Source organism: Cariama cristata, unplaced genomic scaffold, assembly GCF_000690535.1.
Source record: "Cariama cristata isolate BGI_N322 unplaced genomic scaffold, ASM69053v1 scaffold19010, whole genome shotgun sequence".
NCBI lineage: Eukaryota > Metazoa > Chordata > Aves > Cariamiformes > Cariamidae > Cariama > Cariama cristata.
In genome coordinates, this window is record NW_009596589.1 from 1 (window position 1) to 17126 (window position 17126).

The window sequence follows — 17126 nt, forward strand, 5'->3', positions numbered from 1 at the left end:
TGGGGTTGATTATTTTTTTTTTTTAAACGAACGACATTCTTCTGCCCCAAAAGAATCACTTCCCCCCCCAAACTAAGCTCAGAGCTCTGCCTTGTGTATTGCGACTAGGAAAAATCTTACCCTGTAGTGTTGCTGCTGTGTTTCAGTAACGGGGTGCGACGTGCTGTCTTGCAGGTGGCCGGTTAATAGGGAACACAATGAAAGAAGCAGAAATAAGGAGGCTCTTGGCTGCCAACCTCCTCTGTGTTTTTTCAATTATTCTGACAGCAGTTGTTCCGGCTTTCTTCTGGGACGGATTCACGGTTTTGGGAACACACCTCACGTGGCTGTGTATTTGTTCTGTTTGTGTTTGTACCCTTAGCATAGTCTTGCACTTAGTCCTTAAACCAAATCTGTCTCCTAAGAGAAGTTCGTTTGCTTACAAGGTAAGATTTTTATTCTTAAATTACTACCAGACAATATGGAGGGGAAGCAAATTCTTTCACTGAAATAATCAAATGAGAAAGAAAGAAGACAATTTTTGATGGTGAATTCTAGTTTTCCATGAATGACCTGAGTATAGAACCTTTTAAAATAAGTTCTCCAATATTTTTGTGATGTTAAACTTTCTTTACCTGTAAATAACCTGTTCAGGTGAGCGATTCTGTGCCTTTTTCTTGCCAAGATATTGTTTGTAGTCCCAGCCCTTGATCTTCCAACAACTTTCATGGTGGCAAAAATTGGCAAAATTGAATGGGTGAAAAACTCATTTCATAGTCCAGGCCTGACCTTCAGTGTTATCAAGAAACACTTTTCTCATGTGCAGTTATAAGTTTCTAATAACTTTAAAGGAAGAGAAATAGTTTTTAGAATTTGAGACAGAGAAGAGGGACTAGGTCATTACAATTTAAACAAAGTTGGTAAATTTTTTAAAATTACATGGAAAAGTATTAAAATGGCTACTTTTCCTTGAATGGTGAAATTTGCATACAGAAGAATCTAAATCTGGGAGAAATGTTCGTAGTTACAGTTTGTAATGGGAGCATTGAAGTTATGAATCCAAATGAAATAGGTTTGAACAGAGCAAATTTGGAGCAGCACATGACTTATTCAGGAGTGGAGGAAAACACCAGCGTTTTGAGGTCAGGTGGATAGTCTTGCACTCCCAACTTGCTGAGTCAGACAATATTTAGTGCTCTGGTGTGGTGATTCTGAAACATTTAAGCAAACATCCCTGAAAGCTGTACCTTTGTATGCAAAGCTGCTGTCTAGTTTTGCTGAATAAGGGGGATATGAAATACACAAAATCATTATGGAAAACAAGTATTTTCACCATCTTTGACTTAAAAATGAAGGAGGCTTCATGTTCTAGGTGAGATTTCATCCCAGCCTAGCATAAGGAATAAATATCAAAAAAAAGTGATTTCCATTGGTGACCTGATTAGAGTGGACCTAACCAGAACTGTTTATCAAATGGCTATGCTTCTATATGATGTAGTGAGTACCCAGAAACTGTTGTTTGAATTCATAGAAAATTATATGTGTTTTTATAGAAAGTTACAGACATTTCTCAAGTGGATTTAAGATGCCAAGTTCAAAATGTAGTGGTTTTTATTTCATGTGATTTTAAGTATTACATTTGGTTCTGATGTCTTTTCTATATATATATTGCATATTTTCTTGCTTTTAAATATTTTTTCACTTTCTGTGAAAGATGCCTTTTAATGAATGGACATAACACTCGGATATAAAACAGAAATGTAAAAATATCCAATAAAATGGTCTCTGTTTATCTTGTCTTTGCCAGTTAAATTTTTTGTATGTTTGCTTTATTATAATCATGTACATGAAAAAATTTTAGATGGTGTGATAATTTTTAATTAGTTATTTAAAGTATTAAACACAGGGAAAACTGTTTTCAAATAAGCCATGCTATTATCATACTATACTGGATCTGAAATTAAAGAAATAGGTGGAGTACAGTGCTATTGATACGATACAGACTGTGTGTGTTACTTATGTTCTCTTTTCTTTTGAAACATTGTTCTGATATTTTATTGCTCTTTTTTAGATATCCAGATTTCTAAAATGCTGTATATACTTTTTCATGTCTTGCATACTATTTCATGCGATTATTGTTCTTTATGGAGCACCTCTCATAGAGTAAGTCAGAAAACACTATCTTTCTCTAAACATTTTAAGGGGCAGTTCTCCTTGCAGATATTGGTATAAGTACATAAATATTTCTTGGTACATTGGAAGTTAAAGGATAAGCTCCTGGCTAGGGGAAGACGGGTGGCCGTTTTGGGGTTTTTGAGGGGTTTTGGAGGGTTTGGGTTTTTGGTTTTTTTTTTTAGAAGCTGGCTTTTACAATTTCTGTATATTTGGAGATGTGTTGTTCAAGACAGTTACAAACAACTCCTTTTACTTTAATGTTAATGTTAAACATATGGGTACAAACATTTTTCCAAGTTTCATTTAATCATTTTCCCCATAAGATTCTAAAACATGCATCTTGCATATCTTTGATCATTTTGATATTTGTGTTATAATTTTTAGGAATTATTAAAAAATAATTTAAAAAAAAAAAAGAGGCATGACGCAGCCTGATTTCTGAGAGATACTGAGTTACTAACTAACAATGGCATCATGTAGTTTGGTTTCATGGTTGCTTCCACAACATCAAACTAGAAAAATAATTGGAATAATGAAGTAAATAAATTCAGAACTAATGTTCTATGTGAGGTACACTTGGTGTTTTTTAAAATGTTACAGGTTTTGGGCATTTAAAATAATGACTGCATTTCAGTCTTTGTTGAGATAACAAACAAATACCAGAATTCTTTCCATCTTTCGTTACTATTCTACAGAATAAGAAGCAAATACTTTAGTCTTTTACATGAGGTTGAAGAAAGCATGTATGCTTTCACAAGTTGACTTAGAGGGTTGGTTGATTGGGTTTTTTTAATATAAATCTTGGAACTCTTAGAAATTTAGTAACTACCTCACTTGATTTTGTAATATTCCTTCTTTGTAGGTCAGTGACTGAGACGTTTTTGTTTGCAGTTCTCCTGTCTACCTTTACTACTGTACAATGCTTGTGTATACTGGGACCAAACATACATGCATGGATACGGGTATTTAGTAAAAATGGGTAAGTTCTATTCTAAAGTTTTTGACTTTACCCAGAATGGAAATAGACAGAATTTATCTAAACAATATATCATGGAATTTTTTGTAAAGAAAGGAAAACTTCCTGAATTATGGATGTTTTTCATATTTATGATCACTGGCTTATGAAAGCTTTTCTGGCAAAGAAAATTATTAATTTTGAAGACATTGATTCAGAAAACTGGCTTTTTATTTTTTGTGTCCTGACACTAAATCTCACTTTATATGTGTTTGAAGGAAGTAAAGTTTCAAATGCATATTTTACTGGGGTAAAACCATTGTGCAAATAAAGAGGAGACTTGAGACTGAGCTGTACAGGGAGAATCTTGCACATGGTCCAATAGTACCTTTGTAAATACAGCTTTTAAAGTGGGAATAACAAGCCTAAACAAACAGTATATTAACAGTACTTTTAACTTAAACATAATGGTGAAAGTACATCATTTACTGTGGTCTTAAGTATGTAATCTTTACCCATACTCTTTTTCAAATTTCTAAGAAAGCTGTTTTCAGTGTCAAGTTTTCAAGCACTAATTTTTTTCAGGAATGTGTTTAAAGTAAAGTGAGCCTTTTAACCTCATTTTCACCTCAGTGACAGCCATGACATTAGCATGTATCAAGGATAATGTATTTTTCAGAAGTATTCTCTCTCTTTTGCCCTTTTTCACTCACTAAATAACAGGATTGTTGAAAGACTGGGGTTCTGAAACATAAAGAAGCGCCACATATGCTTGAGACTTAATAATAAGATGTCAGCATTCACTCCTTTGTAATAGTTCATAAGCGTGAAGTCTCGTCTCTGAAGAAAGTGAAAAGTTGTGTATAGCGCTGCTGACTTATGGAGTTACTTTTGGTTTAAACTTCTGTAGAGGAGGACAAAAGTAGACTTTTTGTAGTAGTTTCAGGTATTGACTTTTAGTTTATCACAGCTGTTGGCTTACTGAAAAATAGCTTGAATCCTTATTCAAGTCAGTTATGCTTGGGGTTTTTTTTTATTTTCAGGAGAAAGGTTGAATAGACTTTAATAAAAGCATGGAGTTGTTTAGCCAAAACAAGTCATTGCTGATTCACTTAGTCATCTTCGGAGGTTTTGCAACTGGAAATAATAGTTGAATTGAAGTAACAGATGTTTGACAACAGTCTGTCTTTGTACCAGGTTAGATTTTGAATGCCTGTCAATTTCTTTCTTTCCTAGTCTAGATCTTTATATAATTTCAGCACAGTTATTGCATAGTCAAGAGAGTTGTCTTGTTTTGACATTTTTGCTGTGACAACTTTTATGTACTTCTTACTAGTGAGCCATGTGATGTTATCTGAATAAAATGTCAATTTAATAATGATGTTTAATTTAGACCAGCCTTTGAATGAAAATAGACTACAAAGAAATACTGTAGCAAATCTTCTAATGTATTGTAGCAAGCTGCTCTTTTAAAAATAACGCTGTGTTTTTTCATTTGACCTCATGAATGAGTTGGAACGTCTTGCGTTTAGGCGTAAGCTGAGTGTAGATATGGTGTATTAAAAGGTTGTCTCTAATTTAACCATATGGAATGAGATGGGACTGGTTGAATGGAAGAAAAGGATGGTTAGGTAAGATCAACACAGCTGTTTGCCTTGAAAGAAGGGTTTAGCAAACTGAATTGCAGTGGAAGAGCAAGCTGGAAAGTCTGATTAAGCATATAGCTTAGTATGAAAAAGGAATGTGTTTTAAAAATATCTGAATACAATTTAGACTTAAGTAACCACTGGCATTTATTTTTATTACTCTTATTTGCCTGTGCAGAATTTATAAGATCAAAATGTGCTTGTGCTATTGTCTTTGCAGAAAGACAGAAAAAGACATCTAGAAAAAGAAAGTTTATCTTGATGTATCAAGTGCAAATAAGTAACAGATATTAATTACCTAGTTATTGCTCTGGATAGCTTTCTGCTATGTTTTAGGTGGTCTAATGTGAAAATACTGATGCATGTAATGTCTTCTCATAGGACTATTCATAAAGTTACATTCAAGTAACTTGTATGTCATCTATTGCATCATAATAGCTATGGTACAACTGAGCCAGTCCAACTTAAATATTCTGGGGATAATCTTGCAAAGTGCTTATTTTTTCTGCAGAGATGCTTAGCTTTCTCTGTTTCTACTTGCAGCACTTGGAAGTGCAGTCATTGCTAGTAAAATCACTTTTAACAAGGTTACTGCAAGATCAGCCTTTAAGTGCCCATGCCTCTAGGAGGTGGATTATGCGTACCATCTCATGATAACATGTAGTCTGTGACACTGCAGGTTTATTGTTTGGATTCTAAAGTTTGGATTGTTGTCAGGGTGGAGGGGAGGTATTGTTTGTTTGGGGTTTTTTTTTGTTTTGTTTGTTTGGGGTTTTTTTTTGTTTTGTTTGTTTGGGGTTTTTTTTGTTTTGTTTGTTTGGGGTTTTTTTTTGCATGCCTGAAACAGTTGCATGAAACACAAGTGTAGCTCAGACAGAAAATTGCACATGCTCCATGTTTTCAAACTGAGTACACTTTTGAATTGGAAATGTCCGTTTAGTGGACAAAATAGATTTATTTTTTTAAATTACTTTATTTTAAGCAATTTGAACAATTTGTTCTTACTTGTATATTTATAGTCTATGTACACATAAAATGTGTGAGAAAAGTAAGTTTATGTATTCTACATCATAAAAACGTCAGTTCTAAGTAGGCTGTAAATAGGGCTCTTTAAACCAATTCTGCATTTGGGAAGGGATGGGCCCATGTCAGCTATCTCTGGACTCTGTATCCTGGCATCTAGTGTTGTGACCAATGTCATGACACTGATCATATGCTATCATGTGCTGCTGTAAGCAGGTAGAGGGAAATAAAAGCTACAGAAGGGGTTATTGGCACTAATGCATGCAGGTGACTATTCTTTAAATGGCTTTTCAGTAATTGTTGGCTGAAATAGCCTCCTACATAAAAGCCTTTAAGAAATCAGCTTTCAATTGCTGATTTTTATTGCTCCTTTTGGAGACTGTTTATTTCAAATCATTAGTCTGAGTAATTGTGTTGAAATTTCTGGTATAATAGCAATTATAAGAAATCACCTGGTTAGGAAATAGATTTTATTTGGAGCTTGCCAAAAATAGTATAAAACCATAACTTTAGGGCTCCTTCCAGTTTTCATGTCACCTATTTTATCACTTGTTTGTGAACTGCGTACTCTTACAGACTTGGAAATGTCTTTTGTAAAGGTAGGCATCATCAAACACTAAGTGCTGCTTAGTATTTCAGTCCTGCCACAGCCCAAAATTCCAGATCTTGTCTATCCAGGAGCTGTCTTAGTAAATTCTTTTATGTTAGCTAATCTCTTAATTCAAACAGTATTTAAAACAGCACTTCATATATTATATTATATTAAAGGGGTTGATTAATTACTGTAGGCTTTAAAAGGCCTTTGTGCCACTAGTGATCATTTATTGTCTTAAATATTGCTAGTTCTGCCTGAAGAATGATCTTAGTTGTAGTTTATTCATAGTTAAAAAAATAAAGAAACCTATAAAACTCAAAGTTTGTAAGTGTCGCTGCAGTTGTTAGCCTCATGCAAATGGGGGGTTTATGTGATGGGTTGATGGGTTAAAGAATACCTGCAAAAATCCCAATAGGTGACATTCCATGAAGAAAAGAGAATAATCAAAGCGTTGCTCCTTTGGGATAGTGCTGGAGGACAAGTCACGTGTATTTGAGAAGCCAGTGCCCATGATGCAGAGTGGTTGAATCAGCAGCTCAAATGGTTGTCAGACTACCAATGGCTGTTCTTCACTTGGGCACTGTGCCTTGCTAATTCTGTTGTTTTGCTTTTGGACTCAGTCTGATATCTCCATATGGTGCAGCAGTATGTGTGTAGGTTTACCAGATAAGATGTCTCGTGGGGTATAAATGAACCTCAGTCAGTCCTCGGTATATTCTGCTGGCTCTTTCACTGCTTTAAGGCTGTAGTGAATGTTCTCTTCCCTGTGCTGCCTAATGGCTCTCCACTCAATTATTCAGCTTCCGAAAATAATTTGCAAGAATTTTCTATGTGCAGACTCCTAAACAGTTTTACAGTTAAATTGGGACCTTTTCCTTTTTAAAAAAAAATAAATCTCAAGCTAGTGAGATTGTGAATTGGAGTGTTGTAAATTAGAGGGGTAGGGTTATTGTAGAAGAAAGTTCTGCTCAAAATGCCAGTGTTGCACCGTAAATATAATCTGTATGACCTTTATTTTGCAAACAATGAAAAATGTTTTCTTTACACTTGTGAGCCATTTGGTCAATAGCAAATGCAGCAGTGAGTTATGCATACTCTGAAGTGAAGTCAGAAATTTTAGACTCTTCAGAACAAGTTGTAGGGTTAAAGCTTCTATGTCATGCAACCTAAACAGCACATGTGAAGTTCAGAGTTTACTGTCCATCTAGTCTTCCACCCTTAAAAATGCACATCTTTCTTCTTCTTTTAGCTAAAGCTAGGTTTGTGTTTAGAATCGCAGATGTAGCAAACTTAAGATTCAGATCTCTTACCTTACTGATTTGGAGCAGGGATTTCAACCCAGTTCTTCTGTCTCAGAACTGTGCCCTACTGTGTTCTGAACTTCTGCTCTTCTTCTTTCTGTTGGTACCAAGTACTCAAAAGTTAATGGCTTGAGAAAAGCAAAGCAATTGCTTGGTAGACTGATGATGGACATTAAGTGCTTATCTATTAAACAGAAACCCAACTTTTCCCAAACTTTTGAAGTCAGTAATGGTAGAAGGCTATAAACTGAGACCTGAAGCCATTAACATCTCTTACGATATGGTATGTGCCATGATTGGCAATGCAAGAGTTCTTTAGCGTGCAATAAATTTATCCTGCAGCCAGTGTACTTGAACCTGGATGCAATGTTGCTGAAGGGCTGCAATGTGCAGGTTACACTTATTTGCAGTGTTTCTTTTCAGTTGATGGAAATTTGCTTTGGAATATTCACATAGTGGTCTTCTATTTTAAATTTCAAATTATTGTAGTCATCAGATAATAACATGTCTACACCACAGAGTACTTTGTGCTTGCACTTTTTTATACAATCCCATGCTACACTTTCATGTCTGCTTTTCCCTGCAATGTGTGCAGTATCATGGTGATATTTTCATTTGCTCAATTAAGCAGTGTTTCAAGCTGAATAGTATTTCCAGGTAAAATAAATAAGCTTTTGCAGTAAACATCTTAAGGGGAAAAAAAATGTGTGAATGTGTGGTATAGAAAGATTGTGATTATAGCTAAAATACACAACTTACATTTTATATACGGTTTGGATCTTTTAGGAGAAACCTGCATGCTATTTATCAAATATATGGATTTTTATATCTGTTTGTAGTCTCAGAAATCTTGGGAGAAATCAGATCTAGCATTCTGACAAGGTAACTTCTGCTGCTGTTGAAATTTTGTAACACACTTTTTACAGAGCTATGTCCATCTGGGAAAGCAGTCTGCAGATTACGACTGTGTGCAGTATATTTGGAGCTTGGTTTGGAGCATTTCCTATTCCTCTTGATTGGGATCGGCCTTGGCAGGTTCGTATGTACACCTTTATCATAAATATAAAAATATTCATTTTCTGGATATGCACGCCACACAAAATTGCTCTGAAACTGTACAGGTATATTGGAGTCACTCATAAGCTGTTCCTACAGAGTTATGCCAAATATTTTAAAAAGTCATTGGAAGCATCTGTGCCTACAGTGTAAGGATGTAAAATGCAAAATTTTTACCTCAATTTTTTAATAGGTTCTTTGTTATAGATTTATGAGTGTCTGTTGCATGCAAATTTTACCATGAAATAGAGCTGTCAGTATCTTGATAAGGAGAAGCTAGACAAGCAGGAGGAGAAATGTGAGATGATGAAGATGGCTCCAACTTTGTCTGCCTTCAGTCTGGTAGCTTTTATTGCTTATGGGTAGGGAAGGAAAGATGCTTTCCTAGTGTTTTAGTTCCCCTCTATCTTCCATAAAAGCACTTAACAGAATGCATTTTAAATGGATTTGGATTGATTTGTGGAAATGGTGTGGCCAAAGCACTGTACTAAAAACTTACCTCCCGATTTCAAAGGCAGGCAAGCATTAGCTTTGTAGTTGCACAATAAAAAATAGGAAGCTGGTATTGCATAAATTCAAATGTCTGTGCTATTTTCTTAATATTTTTGTTGGCATGGATAAATGATTCCATTAAACATAACTGAAGTCTGCAATTGCCATAAAATGATGACACTAGTAACGCTTTTCCCTAAGTGTCCTCAGTGGATATTTTCTTTCCTCAGGTTACCAAACTCATACACTCTCAGCTGAGTAGTATCTACCAAGCCTGTTCTTAAGCAGATAGTTTCAAAGGTTTCTTTCAGAAATCGCAATACACTTTTCTCTCTGATATTATAGAGACATTGTGGCTTACAGCTGCAATGGAAATTTGTCTTCCGTAAGTAGCTAACAGCCTGCCACCAGCCTTTCTTTACAACAGTGTAATGAGATATTAAAATTTCTATTTAAAAAATAATAGAGTAGGTTAATACTTGAAGTAACAAAATCAGGTTTTGTTCCCTAAAAACACCTGGTTTAACTCTGCAAAGATGTTTCACGATCAATTTGATGTATGTATGTGTTGGCACTAGTTAATTGTTGACAAACATGAATGCAACCCAAAAATCAAGAGATTCATTGAAATACAATCTCATATCTTCTTGAGAAGTCTTATTTACTTTCCTGTTCAAATGAGAGGCAAGCAAATTTTTCTTACTCAGCTGGGATTTTAAAATGGCATGTCACATCTGGCAAGTTTTGTTTTATTTCCAAAATCTCAGACTTTGCTACTATGTTGTGTATAAAAATTTCACCATTTATTCACCAATGATATAACGAAAACTTAATAATTAAGTCAGTAGGCTCCGATTAACAAAACAAAGGCACTAATAGATTAAGACAGATACTTTAAGTACAGTTAATTTTTACTTTATTTGTCCATTCCCCCATCTTCCCATAGTAGGAGATACAAGTTTGGTAATGGTCTGGCAGCTTTTTCTGTTTGAAAACTCTTTCAAGTCATTAAAAGCCAAACATGACTGACGGAAGTTAAGCTCTATAATCTATACTTAAACATCTAAAAAGATATTACCTGACTCCTCAGAACAGCAGAGCATCTGCAGAAACCTCAGATACCATAACTTGTCACTAGCTGTTTGTGGGCATGAATGCTCCTCAGAGAACTTGGGCAGCAGCAGAAACTGTATGTCTGCATTTCCCTTTTCCTTCACCATCTCCACCCTTGTTTCTGACGTACTTTCAATACCAAAGTTGGCAGGGGAGAGCTCCTGATTATCAATACCTGCATCAGAGCAATTTTCCTGTGCCTAGATCCAGAGCATTCACTGCTGTATTCTTTCCCTTAAGTTCCCCTCATTTTTCCTCATCCCCACTTCTACACCCTTTTTTCCTTGTAGGGTTTAAAATAGTGGGCTGGGGGAAGAAATCCTGCTTTCCATTTTGGATCTGGAGTGCTTGATCATTGCTTTAATTATCACATGAGCAATTCAAGAGCAGACGTAGAGAAATTTGCTTATCAGTCCTGCAGGCTGCCACTTCAATGGTCCTTGAAAACTGCAGTTTGAAGTGCTGATTTTTTAAGATCTGCTGTATAAGGGGAAATGAAATAAGTTCTTGTTAAAATATAATCTAGTTTTTAAAATCAGATTATCTCAGCAAAGCAACACGGTGAAGCACCAAAATGGTAAAAAACCTTGAAGGCAGAAATGAACCTCTTTGGAGATCCTGTTCACAACTCTCAACTGTTTTCAATCACCTATTGTTAATTTAATATTTTTGTGAAGGTGATCTTTTAAATAATGGTCACCAAGGCACAGAAGGCGGGGGGCGTCATGGTGGGGTGGCGCAGGGCGGGCGCAGAAGTGTCCTGGCCAGACAGCTTCAGTAGCTGCCTAGGAAACACAGCTTCCCAGTTCAGCCAAGCTGAGATACATATGAATCAAGTTCTCTAGAAACACTGAACTTCATGCAACAGTTGACATGAGTCTTTTGTTTTTTTATTCTCACTGAGTACTATGGATTCAACAACACAGGTACTGAGTCGCATGTAGCTCTGCATTGCTTTCTTGTTTTCTGTGTTGTCTTCAGCCTAAGACAGGGGAAAGAAGAATGCCCCTCAGAAAGAATTCTGCTGTTGTTGCAGATCTGCTTAGTTTGGGAAGAAAGTCTTTAGTGCAGATTGCCTGTCTCCTGAGTGATCGATCTAACCACTGACTTACTGAACATAAAAATACCTGTACATAATGCAGTTGCAGGAAGAGGTTCCTTATTGTTTTAAAAAAAAAATAATAATAATTTAAAAATCCCCCCAAAAGACATGGATTTGTCAGTGTTTTGTATAGAACCTAATCCAGCTGGTATGCTTACAGGAACACTTTCAGATTAAGATCCAATCAAGGGCTGAAAAAAATCATGTAGATCTTAATGTAGGCTTAAAAGTAATCAGAGCCCAGTCAGAACCAAATTACTTCTAGGCATCTGCATGAATAAAGTATTAAGCTGTCATGCTTTTGACATCAGCTGTTTCTCATATTAGCCTAAAAGCAGAGAGCTTGAGGATTGTAATTTTGGATTTACCCTTCTCAGATCCAAAAAGGGACTCAAATGGAATACCTTAGTCTTTGGACTCAAGACCAGCTTTTGAGATAAGAACAGGTTTCATTAGTGATTGTTTTCCTTTTCATATTTTAGACTTTTTGTTGTAAACAATTTTTTTTAAAAAAAATCTGTAGTGGAAATGGTTCTGCTCTAGAACAGAAACTGTGATTTAAATCTTATTACATGGGCAAGACTAAAGTGGTATTATCATTTTTAGAGAGCAATGTTAAGGCCTTTAAGCCTGCTTCTTGCAAAATCTGCTTCTGATGTTTCTGTTGGTTATGGTTAGTGTTTGTGGTGTAACTGTTATGAAAACACAGCTGCATTTGTACCTTTAGTTTCAGACAATTCATTATTTAAGGAGTATTGTAGACTACAATAGACTATTGATACTACAAGAACTGGATGCGTCAACAATAGTTGAGAAATTTCACACGATAAAGCAAACCTTGTGCTCTGTTTGTAGCCCTGAAATGTCAAAAGTTGGCAAAAACATCTGACACCCAGCAGGTGCAGAAATGCACCATGAGTTTGGAATGAAAAATGCTATTGCTATTGATTTAGCTCTGTTAGAACAATCTAATATAACCTGAGGTTCACAGAAAAAGTTAAGCACTGTGTCTTGAATTGGTGTATTTTTCATCAAGATTTAGCACTTTATCAAATCTAGTGTCTACGCTTTAAATTGTAGACAATTTCAGAGTGTCTACAGTCTACTTTTAAATTGACTGTAGTTCAGTTCAGAGAGTGGCGTATGGAAGGCTACTTCTGTAAAGTCAGTTTTGTTCATAGAAATGGCTTCAAATGAAAATGGCCTGTAGTGACTCACCTGAAGCAAACAAGAGGCTGAAAGAAAGAGACTACTGAGGATGCTGGAATTCCAGCAGAGTATCGACTAAAGCTGCCTGCACTTTTCTGTAAGACACCTGATGTCTGAATTGCCACACTGATACATATGGCAGTTCTTCTGATGTCACTTTGTTGCTGCTTTGTGGCCTTAAAAGAAAAAGCGATAGAGGGCAACATTAGGTTCACTTTCTGCTAATCTATTCCCCAGTCCCCAGCTGCCTGTAGACTGAAAAATTATAAGGTAGTCATCCCTTTACATCATGGTTGAGATATATTAATAGAAGCTGAGAAGTTTGTGGTACCATTACCTATCTCTTACCTGATCAGAAAATCATATGTCAATATGTCCTGTATATCTTTCACTAGAATTTGCTTTTACTTCAAAGTACATCAGACTTCTGTGGAGTAAACTTGGTATGAAATTCGTCATCAGGAGTTCCAATTCATGGGCTAATGGCTAAAACGAAAATGCTACTTCATCCCAAATTATTCATAAACCAAAGAGAACATATTGGTTCTTTATGCATACCTCATGACACGCAACAAAACCAAGATAAATACAGATGTCTCAGAAAATCTTCACTTTATTTTCCATGTTTATGTTGGAAAAATATTGCATACAGGGGATATTCAGATTAGTGGGCCCATCTACATTTAAAAATAATAGTGTAAAATGCATTTTTTTAGCATACAACAACTTTTACGCTAAGTAAATATTACTTAATATGAACAGAAGAGTGTTTTGGAAATAAAATAACATTAATTATCTGAATAATGTTTCAGAATGGAAATGAAAAATATATAAAGCATTTCTGTTAGAAGTATAAAATATATTGCTGAAAGTCAGTTGATATCCTGATGATTCATTATTTTTCATTATTCTGTTGTTGTTCATAAAGTAACTTTTTAACATAATTTGGCCATGCCTATTGCCCCTCTGCTAGTTTTCAGAAAAATTTATTTTGTAACTGTGCAAAACAGTTGGTCAGGGAGGCCTACTCTATGGTTGTTCCTGATTATAGGTTTGCAGAATTAAGCTTATCTTAGACAAACTTAAAGATAGTTGCCCTGCAAGAATGCAAGTTAGTCCCTAAAGTAGTTACATTTCTGTATTTAAGAAAAAAAAAAGAAACACAAAAAACCACAAGAAAAAATCCCAAACTTTCAAGAATTACTCTGCAAGCCATGTTTCAGTTTATTACAAATGTCAGACTGGTAGAATAATTTTGTCAATGTTTTGAGATTACTGTCTAATTCTTAAATAATTTTAAAAATAGTTTGCAACACTTTATGATGATCATTTAAATAAGGCTATTCTAGACAATGTTCAACAGGTTTAAAGAGTTGTATGTCCATCTCTAGTTGCCTCTAGCCCTCTGATGCTCAGTGGGTATGTAAGGGTTATGGTTAGTTAGGACAGTTCTAGCAAAGAAACAGGAAATAACTTTCTTTGTTAGAGCTGCTCAATTTTTTCAAATTGCCTATTTCAAGTTGATGGTGTACTTTTAATAATGACATGTGATGAGGATACTGGTTTTCTGTGTCATCTGAGAAGTGGCACCTTAAAGCACACCACCACTGAAACAGAAGGAAATCATCTAGATATTACTAGACACATTGTGACACGTCATTTCTCTGCTCAGCCTGAGGTAATTTAGTTGCAGAGCAAGATGGTATAATTAAAGACCAAAACCTTATCAACACACTTTATATGCGGCAGAACCAGTATTCCAGACACCCCATTCGTCACTGAGAACAACTGAATTTTGGAAATTGTGACATTCCTGGGTTTATAGCATGTTTTGATAACAGACTTTAAAAACAAGTTCCTGGGTTTACTGTGTGCATGTCCACCCATCCATCTGTTTTTTTGTAGCATGTTGACCTGTAGTACCTGTTACCAATGATAAAAAGTGACTTTGAAACAATATTCTGCCTACAGTGTTTTCATATCATTAGGTAAAAGTGAAAATGATGTATTCCCACTTTATGCTGGATACCGCAAACATAATAGTTAGTGCTGATGTAACTCAAATGAGTTGATTGACTGCCATGTAATTTAGCCAATATGATTATAAATATAAGCCTAGATACCTCTCAGACATTTGTAACCTGAAAAATAATCTGGAGAATCTTAGGTACAGTTCTTGGTGGTTACTTGAGTAAGCTGAAATAGGACTATGAACTTTCACGCTACTTTGTTATTCTTAACACAGCTGAGAGAGTTTCCTTCTTGTATTTGCTTTTGGATCTACTACCTACTGTGCAAGTTTTGTTGTAAAACAAGTTGCTTTATCTGAGTAGAAGGGATAATATCCAGTGTTTGAGGGTTTTTTTTAAACAGAGGTAGAAGCTTGTTCCACTTTAGTGTGGTTATCATTGTTTATTTAACGATATGTTTTCTTAATGTAAACCTTAATGGTGAGATCAAAGGCAGTTATGCTTGCTATGACTTTAGAACACAAATCCACAAAACCAACTTCTAGTTACAAATGCCAGCCTGAAAAAAAAAAAACTCACACTTTCTTCTCCTTGGCATGTGCTTGTCAACACACACATTCTGTACAATGTGATAAGACACTTTTAGTTAACATGTGCATGCAACAAAAATAGATTAAAGGCATGTACTGAAATGTTTAAGACAGTACAGACTAAACAATCAGGAATTTAAGGCATGTTAGAAACAGAGAGGGAAAGTAATTGTGCTCATTTATTCAGTTTTAAAATGAAACAAAAATTATTACATAGCTTTCTAATTGACAGTCAGAAATGGATCTTTTGATAAGATCCATAAGCATACAAAAAATCAAGTTTAGAAATATGAGAAAAGCACTCATCTAAAGAATGGGACCAGTTTACTGTGGGTGGTTTGGGGGGGGAAGTAAGTACAGTAGATTGCCCCACTGTATTTGCATTTGTATAAATAAAGTTCCAGGAGTCAGCTGCTTACTTTATAGTATCTTTAAAACTTAATTAGGGTGTTGCTGCTCTGGCCTGTAAGAATCTGGCCTTTATGTCCTTATCAATGTCATTCCCATTGCATGGGATGCAAGTTATAGACTTGTAATAAATGACAAAACTGTCATGCAGTCAGAATTCTGGTTTAACTAGCTACATGCATAGTACAGCAGAGCTAGATACCTTGCTGGGATCCTGCAACATGCTCTGCTTTCCATGCAATATGCTAAACATTCTCACATCAGTTCACAGGTGTTCTAAAAAGCACTGAGGAAACTAGCTCAGTGTCTAGCTAGTGTCCTGAAAGGCTGGCAATATTTTGAGTCCTTATTCTTAAAATGAGTTCTAATATATCCTAGAAACCTTGCAGTTCTGCATGTCTAGCTAGACTAAATAAATCTCTATTAAGTCCTATCATTGCTGCCAGATGAAAAGAAAAGGCAAAAAGAAAATTTAAACAAATAGCAGAAGTCAGGATCGTTTTGCATTAACCACTGGCTCATGCTCTGTCCCTTAAAATGCAGTTTTTGTGTTTGTTAAGCATGTAGGTGGAGATTTGTTTTTGCCAAGCTGCTGTTCAGATTCCTAGTAATCATATACAGGTTGCTAACATTGCCCTTTTCTGCATGCATTTGATACGTAAACTGATTCTTCTTGTATTAGGCTGTGAGAATGGTAGGTGATGCTTCCCAGCTGCTGGGACAGACAAGGCATTTCATGACAGTTTCCTGAAGAATGTTCTGTCCTGTCTCCTGTGCTCCCCACACTTTTCTCTCCAGATCAACCTACTTCCCTCTCTCAAAAAAAAAAAAAAGTGCAGTTAAGCGATGTTGCCTTAACATCTTGTTTCCCTGCTGCTGACCCAGCCTAGACATGACATCAGTACTGGGGTAGGATATGTCAGCTTCCTCATGGCAGAAGGGAGCATAAAGTAGGAGAAACTGAGCTGAACAGTTCTCAGGGGATGAGAGGGGTGTATTACAAGTTGCATATTTTAAACAAGCGTAATGGAATCTCTTAGAACAGGCAGACAGATTATTAGCTGCTTAGATTTTTATCTATGAACTTAGAGGCAGTTCATACCAAGTCAGGGGAGCTAAAACAAGTTTAAGAGATAATATGAAAGACAGGGCAAAAGCAGACCGATCAAGCAACTCAAATTAATTTAAAAAGGTCCAGCAGAAAGTGACTGAGTCTCAGAAAAATGAGGCCAGCAGCTAATGCAAAATAAAGCAACCCACTTTCATAGATGGACAAAAAGCATACACAAGGGCTGTTATTTCAGTGCAGCTGATGTGCTTAACAGCCACATCTTAAGCTATCTTTGATAACTTGCTGTTTTAGATATACCCGTGGGTGCCTCTGGCTGTATGTAGCCTAAAGGCCAGCAGTCAAGAATAAAAAGTGCAGAACTAGTATCATTACCTGTTTGTTAGGGGTTTTTTGCCCTGCCTTGAAGGTTAGAGAAAATAGCATAAGGACAGCGACGCTCT

At 35.8% G+C, this 17126-nt stretch overlaps 1 protein-coding gene across 2 annotated transcripts in view; it reads left to right on the plus strand.

Moving 5' to 3' along the window:
- The first annotated feature begins 197 nt into the window (after positions 1–197).
- The window catches only part of PIGF (phosphatidylinositol glycan anchor biosynthesis, class F), a 21159-nt gene continuing 4230 nt past the window's right edge, over positions 198–17126 (plus strand). For both annotated transcript variants that reach the window (XM_009706809.1, XM_009706801.1), the window contains exons 1-4: positions 198–425; positions 2051–2142; positions 3017–3133; positions 8601–8709. In XM_009706809.1, coding sequence (XP_009705111.1) covers positions 198–425; positions 2051–2142; positions 3017–3133; positions 8601–8709 — 546 coding nt within the window. The remainder of the gene's footprint in view (positions 426–2050; positions 2143–3016; positions 3134–8600; positions 8710–17126) is intronic.